Source organism: Triticum urartu, chromosome 3A, assembly GCF_056163025.1.
Source record: "Triticum urartu cultivar PI428250 chromosome 3A, HENAU_Tu73, whole genome shotgun sequence".
NCBI lineage: Eukaryota > Viridiplantae > Streptophyta > Magnoliopsida > Poales > Poaceae > Triticum > Triticum urartu.
Window position 1 is genome coordinate 63,411,898 of NC_141875.1, and position 17,683 is coordinate 63,429,580.

At 46.0% G+C, this 17,683-nt stretch overlaps 1 protein-coding gene and 2 pseudogenes across 1 annotated transcript; 1 reads left to right on the forward strand and 2 right to left on the reverse strand.

The window, feature by feature from the left end:
* Positions 1-559: 559 nt before the first annotated feature.
* LOC125547950 (receptor like protein 24-like) lies at positions 560-6,700 on the reverse strand (annotated as a pseudogene).
* A 267-nt stretch (positions 6,701-6,967) lies between these two features.
* On the reverse strand, positions 6,968-7,545 carry LOC125546656 (receptor-like protein 6; annotated as a pseudogene).
* Positions 7,546-15,439: 7,894 nt separating this feature from the next.
* LOC125547951 (7-deoxyloganetin glucosyltransferase) lies at positions 15,440-17,371 on the forward strand. The gene is made up of 2 exons (XM_048711678.2): positions 15,440-16,081; positions 16,201-17,371. Exons 1-2 carry the CDS (start codon positions 15,562-15,564, stop codon positions 17,172-17,174), a joined length of 1,494 nt encoding a protein of 497 aa, XP_048567635.1. The 5' UTR covers positions 15,440-15,561; the 3' UTR covers positions 17,175-17,371.
* Positions 17,372-17,683: the final 312 nt, after the last annotated feature.

The window sequence follows — 17,683 nt, forward strand, 5'->3', positions numbered from 1 at the left end:
ACAATTGAAAGACCATTCCAGGCACAACTACTTTGTCATCGGATGAAAGTGCGGAGCTGAAATACATCATGGTGAACAATGTTAGGGAGGGTTTTTACTGAGAAGTGATACTCAAGCGTACCTGTTGACCGACGTTCGTCAAAATTGAAATAAATATTACGGAATGACACAAGGATACGAGCTCTACTAATTTAGTCGCCCGTTACAACGCACGGGCATTTGTACTAATCTAAAAAAAAGAGGGTGCGCGCTGCCCTATTTCCCACGCGCTTGTCCCGCCATAGCGCCGGTGTCCGCAGGCGGCTGCAGCTCATGCACCAAGTCGGAGCATCATCACTCGCCTGAGAGATGAGACCCAGGAAACGCGGCAAGCCGGACCAGGGATGCCGCCCAAGTTGCTACTTGGTTCACACTGGGCCATTTTTCTCTCGCGTCACGAGGGACGCCATGGGGTTCGTCGTCGCCCTCCAGGTGTTCGATGGAATGTGCCTGGGCGACAAAATACACACATCTCTCATTAATTTTCCCCAAAAAATGGCGCGTGAAGTACATGATTGACACTAGGAACTGTAATTCTAATTGGACTCATTTATTACCTTTTCAGGTGTCCTCAGTTGACCAAACTTTGGCCGCAATAGAGATGGGGATCCAGGTCTACCACAGACTTTGCCTTGATTAACCTTAAGAAGCAGGTTCGTACAAGCTCATAGTATGATTTTGTTCCCTTACTTTACAATTCATCATATATGAAAAGGAGAAAAGGTGCATTAACCTTATACAAGTAGGTTCATACAAGCTCATATGAATATATGATACACAAACACACTAACACACCCCAGGTCGCATCATTTCACTGGTGGAACAGGAAACGATTGCAGTTCCAGTGTTTGGCCTGCCAAACCACTGACAACACAACTGCCACCGCAAAGCCAACTCCGAACCCGGATCCAACAAACACAAACAACACTATGGTCCCAACCAATGAAAAAAATAGCGCGCTATAGAAAATAGCGTCACCCCTGAAAACATGCTATTAGCGTGCTATAACGCGCTATAACGTGCTATTAGCGAGGCATTGTACACTGATTTATTTAGCGAGACAATTCTCTATATGCTATAGCGTGCTATTAGCGACGATATAGCGCGCTATTTTTTTCAGTGGTCCCAACACTATCTTGTGAAGACATCGATGAGCTCAGGCTTCTGGTACCTGAACTGTTGCACTGTTTGGATAATGGCTTTCCGCACGGTCCTGCATTGCCTTCGAATGAGCTGTTGGCGAATGACGAGAACTGCGGCCCTTCTGGTATCATTCCGGTTAAATTGTTGTAGGATAGATTCAGCACAGCCAGATATGTTAGGCTCGTTAGATTCCTTGGGATCACCCCTGAGAACTTGTTCCGAGAGAGGTCCAGTGACTCAAGCTGTGCCAAGTCACCAAGCTTTGATGGGATTCTTCCAGTGAAGGCGTTATGTGACATGCTCAGACCATGAAGAGCAATAAGCTTTCCAACAGAGACTGGGATGGGGCCATCAAAAGCGTTGTTTGAGAAATCAATCATCTTGAAAGTGGTCAGGATCTTGGTAAATGTAAGTTCATTCCCTTTAAATGTTAGAACTTCTTGGTAGTATTTATCCTCAGGAAAACTACTATCAAGGGCCAGAGCATTACCCTCACCACTAGAGTTTGCCATCATTGTTTGTAGCATGTCAAACCATTTTGAACTCAAACTCCCAGAAAAGTTATTTGAGGCCAAATCAATAATTTGCATTCCTGAGAATTTTTTTGTTGCAGCAACACCTTCTGTAAGACTCCCAATTGAACCATAGAATTGGTTGGATCTCAAGATGAGAACTCGAAGATTGGAATTGGAGCCCAACCAGGTCGGGAAAGAATCAACAATATGATTGTTACCTATGTCAAGGACGTCTAAGCTTCTGCAGTTGGAGAGTGATCTGGGTATTTTCCCTTCAATTCGGTTGCTGTTCAAATCTATTGTCTGAAGCATACAACCTTCTCCAATATTTTCTGGAAGCATCCCATGTAATTGGTTCTTTCTCATCTTTAATACTTTCATATTGCCATGTTGAATTAAGCAGGCTGGAATCGAGCCAGTAAGGTTGTTGTATGACAAGTCAAGGATTTCATAGTTTCCACCACAAATTGCAGTTGGTATATCACCATTTAGTTTATTCTTGGACAAATCAAGCTTGATGGAGCCGTTGATAGGTATATCCACGGCCAGTGTAATTGAAGAGAAGCTATTGTTGGAGTAATCTAACAAAACTCCACCGAATATTCTGGATATGAGTGGTATCGGTAAATTCCCTTCAAGTCTGTTGGAACTAAGATCAAGAAAACCCAAACTCCTTATGGTAGGATTAAGTGGTGTACACTTCTCCAGGGTAGTGAACATGTTGTGTGAAAGGTTGAACCGGATGCTATTCTTCCCATTCTCCCACAACCAACATGGTATAACTCCATCTATATTATTGCTTGAAAGGTCAACATCCTCCATCTCATATTGATGCCTCAACATACTTGGTATTTTTGTAAGGTTGCAAGATGCAAGGTATAGGTATTGCATGCTAGGCAGGGAAGGGAATGGGTATTCTCCGTCTATTACTGATAGCATGTTGTCAGAAAGGCTCAACAATTTCAGATATTTCAGTCCTGACAGAAGGCCAAGCTCTATAGTGCCCTCCAATTTATTTGACCTAAGCAGTATACCTTGGAGTTTTGTCAACTGAAAGAATGATTTGGGTATGTGGCCACTTAGCTGATTAAAACCTAACACAACATGATATAAAGGTGAAGATCGTGGTGCAGAAATATCTTCAAGGTGACCAGAAAGTTGATTTGATCCTAAGTTCAGTTCTTCCAAATTTGGATGATTGAACAGACATTTTGGAATGTCGCCTGCACACAAGAGATAAAATCGATCAACTCAAAGGGTATTAATTTCCAGATATATATGCTTCTAAATTGAACTAGAAATGCATGTGAATAAAAATAACATGGCGCTGAATGGATAAAACTTTTAATATATCACATACTCCCTCCGTAACTTAATATAAAATGTTCTTTTGACACAATGACAATGTCAAAAAACGTCTTATATTAAGTTATGGAGGGAGTAGCATTTATCTGTCCAACAATTTTACGGGCTTTATGGAAGAAAGGAACCAGGCTTGTTTTCAGTCCGTTTAATCCTAATGATCCTACTTCCGTGGTGCATCACATATGTCATTGAATTGGATTTTGGGGTCTATTAAAGAAGGAATACGAAAGTGTTGCAGTGTATATGTAGACTGCCTAGCCCATTCCATAAGTTCAAACTTCTGATTATGTTGGCTAGTGCATGAAGCTTAACTAGAAGAAATGTGCAGCACCAAGGGGCCACAAGTCTATGGCGAGTGGCGGAGCAGGTATTTATAACATATCAAAAGGTTGTGCATGGGTAAGTCTGCAGCTCATATGATTTCTTTTATGATCGATCATCTCACAAATTGCATTGATTTTCATTTTAGCATGTAATAAACACTAGGATGATCAATGAGAAACACATCCGAAACCCCCAACCTTATCCCCTCCCGTGCTGCCACCCGAGATTCGACCGGGAGGGCACCTCGGGCTCCGCCACCAGCCACCTTCCTTCTCCCCTGCCGTCGCCAGGGGGCTGGCGTTCGGGACGGAGATGGCGCGGTGACTGCGCTTCGGGCGTCGCGGTTGACGGTGGTTCACGTGGGGCGGGCTATGGCGGCGGTGGATCTGGCGCATGGTGGTCTCCTACGGTGAGGGCTGGGAGCGGCGCACTTGGGCGGCCCTGGGTCGTCGGGCAGCGACGGTGAACAGCGGCTTTCTCGCGGGCGTGGGAAGGCGGAGCAGTGTGTCTGTGTGTGGTGGGTGGAGACCCGAGCCCTGGCCAGTGGTGGCGGGGTGTTGTGTGGGGAGCCGATGGGTGACGGGGCTGGCATGGGCGTGGTGCGGCTACCCGGTGGCCGCAGTTGCCGGTTGCCATGGGCGGCCTCCCATCTGGGGTCCGATCTGATGGGGCGGTGCCCGCCTCTCCCGGGTGTGTGTGTTGGCTAGCAGTGGGCTCGCAACACGAACTTGTCGTTGGTGTGGAAGTTTGACGAGGTCCTCCTAGTCCTATCCAGGGTTCGTTGCTCCTCGCACAAGGTCTGGCGCTTGGTCGCCCTGGAGTCGTCGGCTCGGTCAAGATGGGAGACTGCGGTTCGTTTGGGGGGCGTCCTCACGTTATGGCGTCGGTGAAGGTCCGTCCGTGATGGTGGTGGTCGTGGCATTGCTAAGCCAGTAGTTGGACCAGTGCCGATGGCCGTGGACTTGCGTCGTCTGAGTTGTGGGCTCAGCAATGGCCGTGACAGCCTTTGGGTCATGTCCCGCCGGTCCACCGGGATTGGAGGGGAATTCAAGCGTCAGTGTCCCTACGGTGGTGGCGCGGACCCTGGCTCGGGGGACGGGGGCTGATGTCGAGCTTCTCTAGACGCGGTTTGTGCATTATGAAGCGGGCGGTGGCCGTTGTCTCGTGGCTTGGATGAAGTGGCGGTGGCCCTGGAAGGTGGTCCACATGGTTGGCTCTTCGGCGGGCATCATGGTGGCGCCGGCGGTGTTGCCTCTTGCTCGTGTGGGTGGCAAGAGGCATAGCGGAGGGTGGCTCTAGCGCGCTCTCTGTCTCTGGCAGTGGAGGTGACCTGATCCAGATTCGGGGTTCTGATCTCGTCGTGTTCCTCTCGAAGACCTCGTGGTGGCACGCGGGAACTACCAGGCGAAAGCTCTGCGCTCTGGCGCTAATGGTGACGCTCGCGGGCGCCTCTCTTTTGTTGAAGACGTCGTCATGGTGCTCCCCTTCGTGTCTGGGTTTCGGGTAAAAACCTTTTGTCCACTGTGGACTCGGCAGCGGCGACGCGTGGTGTTGGTTTCCCTCCCGAGGGCGTTGTCATGGAGCTTAGGTGTATTAGGGCGTGACATATGATGTTGTACTCAGTCTTTCCCGTGTTATCTTTTGGTAGCGTAGTCGCTTGCAGTATGCGTGTGCCGATTATCCTAGGATCGGCTTTGTAAGAGAGCCACCTCTCCAACTTGTACCGTTTGGCCGTTTACTTTGTTCGATTGTTGCTTTTATATAGAAACACTTTCCCCTTATTATTGTTGAGCACCGACTCCAAATCAGCAATATGTAAGTTCCCCTTTCTTTTATGCTTTTTTTGCGGGGAGCCTTTTCTTTTATGGCTAGACTATACAATTTTTTGTTTATTAAACCGGGGTTCAATCCCCTTTCATTAAGAAAAATCTCCCACGAAAGAAGTTCTCATTGTAGGCACATCAGAAAAGAAAAACAGGGATTTAGGATCTCACCTTGGAGGTTATTGCTGGTAAGATATAGCCGAGAAAGATTTGTTAAGTTGCCGATCCAGATGGGTATACTCCCATATAAGCTGCAATCTCGAAGCAACAAACTTGTCAAACTTGTAAGGTTGCCAACCCAAGAAGGTATCGGACTGGACAAGTTGCAGTGTTCCATGTCCAAGTATCTTAAATGCTCAAGGTTGCCGATCCAAGAGAAATTTGGCTTCTCTGAGCCTGGCCCATGGAGCGTCAAGGACTGCAAGCTAGGAAGCTTGGATATTAAAGTGATAGTGCCATCGGCAACTTCTCCCATGCTTAGTGCCAAGGATGCCAAGAACTTGAGGTTGACAAACGAATTTGGTATTGTGATATGGTGAAGTTAGTGTCTATTAGATGAAGTAACTCCAAACTACTTTCTTCTGGGAAATTTGGTAGGTGCCCAGAAAGCCCAGGGTTCCAAGACAAGTCAATCGACCTTCACTTTTCAAGATGGAATATCTTTGTGGGAATCTGTCCTTCAAAGTCATTATAACGCAGGTCAAGAGTGCTCAAGGAAGAGAAGTCGGTAAGGAACTGGGGAACCTCACCAGAAATACTATTCTCTGTAAGTATGATCTTCTCTAGGTACTGGAGTCTCGAGAAAGAACTATGTATATGACCTGATAGTCCACATGAATCCAAACTAAGGAATTGTAGTTGAGGGACAGAGTTTGCTAAAGAATTGGACCAATTGTTTTGGTCACGGGAGATATCCACTCCATTAAGCTTGAGCTCCCTCAAATTGCTCAAATTTCCTATGACCATTTGAAAGCTTGGTTCATTGAAATACAGTTCAAAGTTGTGGGAAGAATCAAGCGTACGCAATTTCTTGAGGTGAGAAATTCCTATGGGTATTTGACCAGCCAAGTTCGTATGAGACAAATTGAGGCTGAGGAGCTCGATCAGCTGCTCAAACCCGAATCTAGGAAGGCTAGTCAAGCCAAAGTTGTTACCAGAGAGGCTGAGGTTTGTGAGAGAGGTGAGGTTGAATAGTGATGGGCTGAGACCATTGATGCTCTGAAGGTTACGATCACTGAGGTCCAAAGAGATCACCTGACCGGAGGCCCTGCTGCAGCCGACACCCTCCCAGTGGCAACAGTCTGTACCATGCTGCCACGAGGAAAGGTTGGGGTTGTAGAAGGAGAGCTTCAGCTGGAGCAGAGACGCAGCCTCATCGGGGAGGCACTGGACTGTGGTTCCATTGTCGCCGTTGGCGGCAATGTGGGTGGAACAGTAGTATGTGAGGAGTAGCAGGGTGAAGTGAAGCTGTGGGCGCCTAGTAGAGCTCATTTTCTACCGCTTATCTGCTTTACAACTTGAAGCTGGTGCTCAGGATAATATATAGTGCCGTTCCCGTCCTGTGTGCCAGCCAACTGGAACGTGAACCGTACTAGTATCTTCTGCAGACGAGCAAATGATGGACGCAGCGACCTCAGCTCGTCTCACGCCAAAGCAACGACCCCTGGTCCGATCTGCAGGCGAAGGCACCAACCACGCGGTTACTGACCATGTCGGTGGCGGTGGCCACACTGTTCTGCTGCTGTATTCGGACGATTGTTAGTCGCATTGCCATGGTTGGCCGTCGATGTCCTTGTAGGCATATAGCAAACTGAAACAGGGTGTGATGTGCAGTAAGTCGAGATTATAAGAAAAATCAAGAGTGACAAGCTTCTCGATGTGACCAATTCCAACGGGAATCTGGCCAAAAAAACCGGTAGAGGAGAAGTTGAGATGAATGATATTTGTGAGCCGCTCGAAACTGTGATATGGGAGGGTGGCAGTGCCGAAGTCATTGTACGCAAGGGTGAGGTTTCTCAGAGAGGTGAGGTTGAAGATTGCAGGGTCAAGACGACGGCTCTTCAAGTTAAACCCACCAAGGTCTAGGGAAATGACTCTCTCGGAGTCCCTGTCACAGGTGACGCCCTCCCAATGGCAGCAGTCACTTCCAGCTCGCCATGAAGACAAGCTTGCATCGATGTCGATGAAGGATTGTTTCAACTGGAGCAGGGAAGAAGCTTGATCTGGGTGGCAAGGGACAGCCGTATTATGCTTGGCTGCAGCATCGATGGAGTAGGAGCATATGAGCAGAGCAGGAGCAGGAAGACATGGAGGTGGTGTTGCTTAGTTGGAGTCATTTTGCTAGTGGCTTGCAATATGTTGCTGCTTTCTCAACGGCGTACATTGTCTATATATAGGGGCGTTTGTAGATATTTTTATGCATGCTAATTTGTGTACAAATTTTATCCTACTACATGTTCGCTAAGGTGAGATGCATGGTCGAATCCTTGCATCGTACAAGGCTGTCGGTGTGCAGACTGCAGTACTCCCTCCGTCCTTTAAAGAGTGTACTTTCAACTTTATTGGAGGATCAAACTATCTCATAGTTTGACCGAGTTTGTGCAAAAATATAACAATATTTGTGAAATCAAATGGGTATGTGGTAAAAATATACTTTATCATGAATCTAATTCTACTACTTTGATGTCATAAATGTTAACATATTATTGTGTAAATACGGTCAAACATAAAAACGTTTGATTTTTCAATAAAGTTAGAAGTACACTCTTCAAAGGACAGAGGGAGTACAGTTTATGCTGTTGTAATTGGACCACCTTGCTTTGTAAGAGGACTTTTTTTCACCACCTTGTATCGCTTTGGTCGTTTTTGTTTTATCATAAAGCGAGGTGAATGCCTGTTTTGAAAGTTCTTCGATACAAAAAAGAGTCACGACCAGACGCACGGAAGAATCTATTTACCCGAATGATGCTTCCTTGCTTCATAGTCCTCTAATCAGGGTGAAAAGGCCATCACCTAGCCGCCTGATTGGGAGTATTTAATTAGCCTGTGCATGCAGTTATGCTTGAGCCGATGTTATGATCCGTAGAAACAAGAGTAACACAACAGGTGCATGGTTGATATCTAACATGCTGACGTGAAACATGTCAGCTGAACTTGTCATCCCCGCGTCACTAAAAATTGTCATAAAAATATTTGATTTGCCATGGCCAAATCTTGAATGTTCAGCATTTATCATTTTCGAAAAAGAATGCCTCATTAAACTGTAAGGCGGAGAAGAAGTGTTCCCTTCGTGCCTGCCAACTGGAACGTGGATTGTACCACTTTGTGCAGAGGAGGAAATGATGGACGCAGTGACCTTGGCTCGTGTCGCGCCAAAACAACGACCCGCGGGTCTGAAGGCGAAGACGCCAGCCACGTACACGGTTCCGCCGTGTAATTGGACCGACTCGGCGCCTCGCGTGTTAAGATTGATCTAAATTACTACCTTCATAGTGCAAAGTATTATAAGAGTGATGTCATAGATGGCTTTATTTATTAGCCTATAGACTCATTTTACCTCAGGAAGCGCTATGTTACATTAACATATTATGTTACTTCAAACATCTTTTTTCTTATTAAATACTTGCCACATAAGTAAAATTGCCTTGAGGTGTGTTAAGTTACTGCCTAAGTTACCCCCCTATGACCAGCCTTAATCGCAATGCCGTGGCTGGCGGGCGATGTCCTTGTAAACCAGGGCCGTGGAGCATTGGCCAAGCCCTCCTGCCGCGCGGTACACCGTGAAGTCGTAGAGGAGTACAGCCTACCAAAGATGTATAGGCTGTACACATAAGGAATTATTATTATTATTATTTGATAAAAAAGAGCTCTCTCTCTTTCTCTTTCTCCGATTTCCATTAAGAGAAATCACCAAGTTTTATAGAAAGAAAAAGGAAGATGCAAAAGCTACTACAGCAATCTTCCCCACACCCCCCCCCCCCCCTACCCCCTTCATTTTGCCCCTAAAGCAGCACACTCAAGATGTAAGGCATGGGCTCAATAGATCCCAGCACCAGACCTGACAACATAGTTTTGAAGACAGAAAGCATCTAAAGTAACTTATGTTCTGATTGATGAAATAAAATTTTCCATTCACCCGCAAAAAAAAAAGCATCTAAAGTGACATACAGACTGCTCCTCATACAGAAATTTATTTACAGGTTTGCTATTTTACATCTAGACATGAAATAGTTATCTCACATCTAAGTTTAAAAACGTTGGATCTTGTTTGTCTTTAAGATTTACGTAGGTTGTTCGCCTTGTTGTGCGCTTGCTGGCGCCGCGTTTGTGTCGCACGGCAGCCCGTGTTCAGGTCCATGCAAGGTGAGGCGGGCCGTTATTGTTTTTTTTCTTGTTCGCAATATTGAACTAGCGGGTAGTTGTTTGTCCTTAGTCCGCATTCAGCAGCCCGGCGAAGTGAGTGCTTGACTGTATCGGCCACGCATGGGCAGTTGTTAGTAGCCATTCCTCATTAGTTTTCCCATTTCCTCACACGTACCAGCCATTACCCTCATGCTCTCATCACTTCTCCTGGGTAGCGTGTTTATTTTTATAAATCCTAATGAGTTTCAATAGATTTCCGTACACTAACTCTATTGATATTAAAATCCAGTTTTTTTGTTGTGTGTGTTGTTTAGTCGATATAGCTCTCGGTTCTGTATGTCAGCCCCCTGTTTGGCAAGTGATTTTTTTCAATTTTTATTTTTTGTTTCTTTTTCCTTTTCTTTTTTATTTATTTGTTTCAAATTCATAAAGTTTTAATATTTATTTTTTTACTTTTATTTTATCTTTTCTCTCTTTTTTAATTTTTTAAATTCATGATTTTTTCATCGCTGTTACTTAACTGTCCATCACCAAACAGGGGTTGTCTTTTTTTCTTGTCTCAGTTACAAGTCAACCCTTAACTTGTAACTGGAGCCCGACATTCTTTGGTCCTAATTGCAATCCCATCCATGACCTGCAACTGAAACTCGATTTTCTTTGTCTCAGTTGCAAGTCCATCCTCAGCCGGCCTCGATCCGTTTTACCCACGTCACCCCACGGACAAGGGACGAGATTGTGGCCAACAGTTACACGATTGACAGGAAAAATAAACAGTGGCCCTACTCAGCTGCAGCACGAACACAGGGTGTCTATGGCATTATTTTCAGGAGGTTCAGAAAGTTCAGAAACTAAGCACTAGTGTGACAGGTTCAGGTTCAGCGAGATTAACACAACATTATCGTGTAACAGCAAAAAAAGTGCACCTGTTTCAGATTGAAAAGCACTCCCTCCGTTTCAAAATAGATGACTCAACTTTGTACTAATTTTTGTACTAACTTAAGTTAGTATAAAATTGAGTCATCTATTTTGAAACGGAGGGAGTACTCGGCATAGGGTACGGTGAGTGTCACACTCGGCCAAAACGACCGGCATACCACTGGCCAGCATAGTGGGTATGTCGAGTATTATTTCACGGGTGCTCGACAAAACGTACGCCGAGTATAATAAAGCAACATGACTACTAACCGACGGAAGCGGTGACACCATGTGGCACTCGAAGTATACCGAGTGTCAAAATCACAGTGCTCGACATAATGCCGAGTGCCAAAAACCAGGTGCTCGGCATAGTGTGAGAACAAGAACCAAAAGAAAAGGTCGATGTCAACACCGTCAAGGCCTTGATCCGGACTATGGAGGGGAGGAGGCGCACGATGGTTGACGGCAAGCTGGTTGTGGTCTCAATTTGGACCGAGGGAGGAGGTGACGCGATGGTGGAGGTGTGTTGTTGACGGTGACCTCATTGTGGCCCCGATCGGCATCGAGAATGCAATGGCTCAGTACAAAGGCAGGCTGCAGTACTAAGTTTCATTTTTGTGCAAAGCAATATTTTAACATCTGTTATCCTATAGTGATTTCAAAAATAAAATAAAACAAAAAGCATCTAAGTGTTACCCTAATGCCAATCTTCTTACTCTGAATCCGGTCATCGATATTTCCAAGATTCATCATAGTCGGAGTCTTAATCCAAGTCATGATACAAGCTTGATGCCATACTATCCTTGAATTCAATATAATTATAATCAAGTTCCACATGTATCATTATCTTCGGGGCAAGGTCCATAATTAAATGGCTTTTCCCACTACGTATCACACTGAAAGTACCACGGCATAAGACATGCTATGTGATGTTTTTTTCTTCTATAAATTTGATTGATTTGGCCTTTTTTTATGAATTGATTTGGTGGCATTTGAATGAAGTATATGCATGCTTTAATTCGAAAAGTTAGATTGGTTGCAAAAGGGTTTAAACAAAGGTTTGGAATTGACTATGAGGATACCTTTAGCCCTGTTGTTAAGGCAGCTACTATTCGATTTGTATTGTCTATTGCTATTTCCAGAGGATGGAGCTTACGTCAACTAGACGTCCAGAACGCGTTTCTTCATGGTGTTCTTGAGGAAGAAGTGTTCATGCGGCAACCACCAGGGTATGAAAACAAAAGCACACCTCATTTTGTTTGTAAGTTGGACAAAGCTTTGTATGGCTTAAAACAGGCCCCAAGAGCCTGGTACTCCAGGTTAAGCACTCAGTTACAACAACTTGGTTTTATTCCAAGCAAGGCAGATACCTCACTATTCTTTTATCACAAAGGCAACATCTCTATGTTTGTTCTTGTCTATGTTGATGATATAATTGTTGCTAGTTCCAGCTCAGAAGCCACTACCTGCCTGCTTCGTGATCTTAATGTGGAGTTTGCACTTAAGGATTTGGGTGATCTTCATTATTTTCTTGGTATGGAGGTAAAACAGATCAAGGATGGAATACTTCTTACACAAGAGAAATACACCACAGATATTTTAAGAAGGGTGGGACTGGAATATTGCAAACCGGTAAGTACACCACTCTCCACTTCTGAGAAACTTACAGTTGAAGGAGGTGAGTTACTTGGACCGAATGATGCAACAAACTATAGGAGTGTTGTTGGTGCTCTACAATACTTAACATTGACTAGACCTGATATTTCATATTCTGTCAACAAAGTATGTCAGTTCTTACATGCACCTAGTACAGTTCATTGGACTGCAGTAAAGAGAATTCTGAGGTATCTAAAGTTCACAATGGGACTTGGAATCAAGATTGTTAAGTCATCATCTTTGCTAGTTAGTGCATATTCAGATGCTGACTGGGCAGGATGCCCTGATGATAGAAGGTCCACTGGTGGATTTGTTGTGTTTCTGGGATCAAATCTTGTGTCATGGAGTGCAAGGAAACAGGCTACCATGTCAAGATCAAGCACTGAAGCAGAATACAAGGCTCTTGCAAATGCAACAGCTGAGATCATGTGGATTCAGACCTTTCTATATGAGTTAGGGATGAAAGCTCCACAAGCAGCGAGGTTATGGTGTGACAACATTGGGGCTACCTATCTTTCAGCAAATCCTGTGTTCCATGCACGTACAAAACACGTAAAGGTTGATTTCCATTTTGTGAGAGAAAGAGTAGCACGAAAGCTACTTGACATCAAGTTTATTCCCACAAGAGATCAACGCGCGATGGCTTCACTAAACCGCTTACTACAAGGAGATTGAACGAGTTCAAATACAATCTAAACCTAGAGAAATTTTCATAGGTTTGGATCGAGGAAGGATGTTAGAATAGGATACGTAGAGGTAGTCAGATATGTTTAAACTAGTTATGTTTCTATCTCTTCTTCTGTTCTTCTTCTCCAAGTCTATCTCTCGTTGTATTCTGGAAGTCCTAGCGATATTCCAAAACATTGTAAGCCACAGCAACCCTTCTATAAATATACATGCGGCCTGAGCAAAGGGTTCAACGCTTCCTATCAAATCACAAAGGGTTCAATGCTTCCTATCAAATCTTACATCCTCATGTATGGATCCATCATCTACCGCAGCTTTGCTATGCGTACAACTATTTATTTCTTTCAGTTTTCAGATGAAATTATATGCCGAGCACGTAGGTTGCTTGGGCGAAGGCTGAAAAGTACTCGGCAGAGGGTATGGTGAGTGTCACACTCGACAAAAACGACTGGCATACCCCTAATGTGATTTCTATAGTGATTTGCGAAAAGCGACATTTTAACATGTGTGATCCTATCGTGATTTCAAAATAATAAATATTAAAAGCATCTAAGTGTAACCCTAATGCCAATCTTCTTACTCTGAGTCGGTCATCGATATTTCCAAGATTCATCATAATCCAAGCTTGATGCCATACTATCCCTGAATTCAATACAGTTATAATCAAGTTCCACATATATCATTATCTTCTGGACAAGGTCCATAATTAAATGGCTTTTCCCATTATTATTGCACTGAAAGTACCACGGCATACGACATGCTATGTGATATTTTTTTTTCTTCTATAAACTTGATTGATTTGGCCTTTTTTACGCATTGATTTGGTGGCATTTGAATTCAGAATTGTTAAACATGCTTTAATTCGAATTGTTAGATTGGACGAGCTATATGTATATTTGTACTTGGACTGTTGTATATGGTCAATTTGAATAATTCAAATGACTGATGAAATACTGTCCACCTGTTTGAAATTTATGTGATAAAAGGATGAAAAAAACAGTTATTTTTTAGGAAGTTACTATTTTTCTTTTGTGGGATTTAGGAAGTTGCTATTAATATAGAGGTTCAGTTAGTTCCGATCACTTTCTTAACTTTTCATTTTCTTTCAGAAGTTAAGAATAGGAGTTTGGCTAGAGCTGCTCTTACAGCGAGCGTTGAAGATCCTAAACCCCGCAAGACCGCAAGAAAGAAAAGAGAAGATGAACGAGTGTGGCATAGTACTAGGTTGACCCGGCCGTCCAATGGACATGACGTGTATGTTCGTATGTTGGTCGTCAGTGATCTAACCTCGGAAGCATGCAGCAGCAAAAACCAATCTGGTCCGCTGTCCGTCTGAGTTGACTCCGCCGGCTCATTTGGCAACAACGACCATGCATGGTCAAAATATTAGGAGTAGGATATATACTACACCCGAGGAAAGCATGAAGAAATAGAAAGGGAACGATGGAGAAAAATATACAGTTTTTTTTTGCGATGATAAAAAAATATACAGTTTCAGTCATGTTATCCTCGGAAGCTTGCTAACCTAGACTAACTACCTTAAAACACATGCGTTGCTACGGAATAAAAGAACATCTCCAGACAACGAGCGGAGGTAATTCTGCTATGAGCATGAGATCATCTCCAGTCGCTGCCCTATTTTAGGGTACTAGACGTTTGTAGAGCATCATCTCCAACAACAACCTAATCACAAAAAATTGGAACAAAAATTGCACCTCTAAAATGAGGCACCAAGTGCTGCAAATGTACAACACTTGGGCGGTTGCCGCAAAATCTCAAGACCCCCCACGACGCCAACAGCAGCCATTTTGATTTCTGTGCAGGACCGGACCGCCTGCCCGACCGTTGGCCACTGTGTGCCATGTGAAGCTCCTACGACGTCGCGACTGCTCCAGCTCCCGCCCTCCTCTCAGTGGCCGGCAAAGCCCCCTCCACTGCCGCCGCAGCAGCTTCCCTCCACCGCCGTGGTGGATTTGCAGCCCCATGACCGGCAACGGCCGCCGGAAAGGATGGACCTCGGCCAGAAAAAAAGGTATATAAAAGTACTCTTGTTATTTATTTCTTCCTCATTTGTACAAGGTGAAGATTATATGACCATACATCATCAGTTGCTCTTTTTATTTTCTTGCTAATCATACTGCATTTAAGACAAGTAAGTTGGAAGCGGAGGTACTCCCTCCGTCCCATAATGTAGTGTCAAAAAACGTCTTACATTATGGGACGGATGGAGTAGTATTTTATTTCCTATTTGGTACAAAACGATGAAAAACCAACCATTACAATGAGTCATCACCAACTCCATCACTTTTATTTAACGGTAAAAGATAGATATCCCTTTTGCGTGACTGTGATTTGTGGGGTAAGAACAGAACCAAAAATATGGCAGTGTGGAAGCGCATCCTAAACTTGCTACCAGTAAAAAATACGGCCCGGCTGCTGTCGTCATCCCTTCAAGTTGGACCAAAACAAGAAGAATGAGGAAACGTAATCGCTTGCGTCGTTGATACGACAGGCGTCTGCGTTCGCCGTGGTTGGTCGACGAGGCCGTGCTCCGCTAGCCTATAAATACTCCGTATCCGGTGCTCATGCCAAGCCAAACCACATCCGCATCCGTATCCATATCCAGCACGATTTGATTTGCACCAACCAAATCAAGGAGTACTCTACACAAAAGGCATAAGAATCCCACAGCCCATTTGCCATTTCGGAGAAGGAACCAAAAACATCCATCAATGGCCGCGGAGATGCCACCCCAGCCCCACGCCGTGTGCCTGCCGTACCCGGCGCAGGGCCACATCGCCCCCATGCTCAACGTCGCCAAGCTGCTCCACGCCCGCGGCTTCCACGTCACCTTCGTCAACTCCGAGTACAACCACGCCCGCCTCGTCCGCACGCGTGGCGCAGCCGCCATGGCCGGCGGCGCGGGCTTCCGCTTCGCCACCATCCCGGACGGCATGCAGGCGCCGTCCAGCGGCGAAGATGACGATGTCACCCAGGACATCCCGTCGCTCTGCAAGTCCACCACGGAGACCTGCCTCGGGCCCTTCCGCCGCCTCCTCGCCGAGCTCAACGCGGCGGGGGACCGCCCTCCCGTCACCTGCGTCGTCTCTGACCTCATCATGGGCTTCTCCATGGACGCGGCCAAGGAGCTTGGCCTCCCCTACGTCCAGCTCTGGACGGCCAGTACTGTCAGCTACCTCGGGTACAGACATTACCGCCTCCTCATCGACCGTGGCATCGCCCCACTTAAAGGTACGTATACATGTATCATGTATCCAATATCGATCGAACACACATTGTTGGCTGGCTGTGGACCTATCTGCTCTGGCAATAATACCATCTTTTTAATTACGTGCATGCATGGGCCGTAGATATGAACCAGTTGACGGATGGATACCTTGACATGCCGGTGGAAGACGTCCCGGGCCTGAGGAGCATGAGGCTCAGGGACTTCCCGACCTTCATACGCACAACAGACCTGGATGAGTTCATGGTGCGTTACGCCATCAAGGAGACAGAGCGCGCAGCCGGCGCAACGGCCGTGATCCTCAACAGCTTCGGCGACCTAGAGGGCGAGGCGGTGGAGGCCATGGAACCGCTCCTCGGCGACGGCAACGGCAAGCCCAAGGTGTACACGGTCGGCCCGCTGAGTCTGCTCGCGCCGCGCTCCACGAGCAGTACCATCGGTAGCCTCAGCCTGTGGAAGGAGCAGGAGGAGTGCCTCCAGTGGCTCCAAGGCAAGGAGCCCGCCTCCGTCGTGTACGTCAACTTCGGGAGCATCGTCGTCATGACCAACGAGCAACTGGTGGAGTTCGCGTGGGGGCTAGCCAACAGCGGCCATCACTTCATGTGGGTCATTCGCCCCGACCTCGTGAGGGGCGACTCCGCGGTGCTTCCCCCGGAGTTCTTGATGGAGACGGCGGGGCGCAGGCTCATGGCCTCCTGGTGCCCGCAGCAGGAGGTGCTGGACCATCCGGCGGTGGGCGCATTCCTGACGCACAGTGGCTGGAACTCGACACTGGAGAGCATGTGCGGCGGCGTGCCCGTCATCAGCTGGCCCTTCTTCGGCGACCAGCAGACCAACTGCAGGTACCAGTGCAAAGAGTGGGGCGTCGGCATGGAGATCGACAACAACGTCCAGCGCGATGCCGTCACGGGCCTCATCGCGGAGCTCATGGACGGGGAGAAGGGCAAGCAGATGAGGAAGAGGGCGGAGGAGTGGCAGGAGAAGGCTATCATGGCGGCCAAACCTGGCGGTTCGTCCCACCGCAATTTCGACGAGTTGGTTCGGGATGTACTCTTGCCCAAGACCGGCGACTCTGCACACGGTGTCACGCGGGATTAATGCATGGGAAACGGAACGTCTGCGCTGCAAAATTACCATATTTTAAGAAATGTGTCCCTTAAACGACCGTTATCAGTGACGTCTCTATTTGTATACTGCAACTATTTCAATTTGGCTTGGTTTGTTTTGAAGCGATGGTAGACAAAATAAGCACATTTTGATGGACATTTAACTAGATCATATCAAACGTGGTTTGCTGGCTTACACGATTCTGAATCTGTGGATAGGGCGAATTCGCCTCATTTCTGCATAGCTTTGTTCCCGTTCCGTATTGCCGTTCGCATTAATTACATTCATGCAATACTTTAGAAAGAGCGGTTTTGATATTTCACTGAGGTCTAAGCAATTCACTGTAGGATTAGGTTCGCGCAAATACAAAAAAAAAAGACAAGACATTTTCTTTTCCCATATAAAGATGTGACGATCTTCTTTTTTGGAATTTTCAAGGAGCTGCTACGTGTGCAGACCTGGTAGAAAGCCCAAAAGTGTGACCTTTGGATTTTATTTCA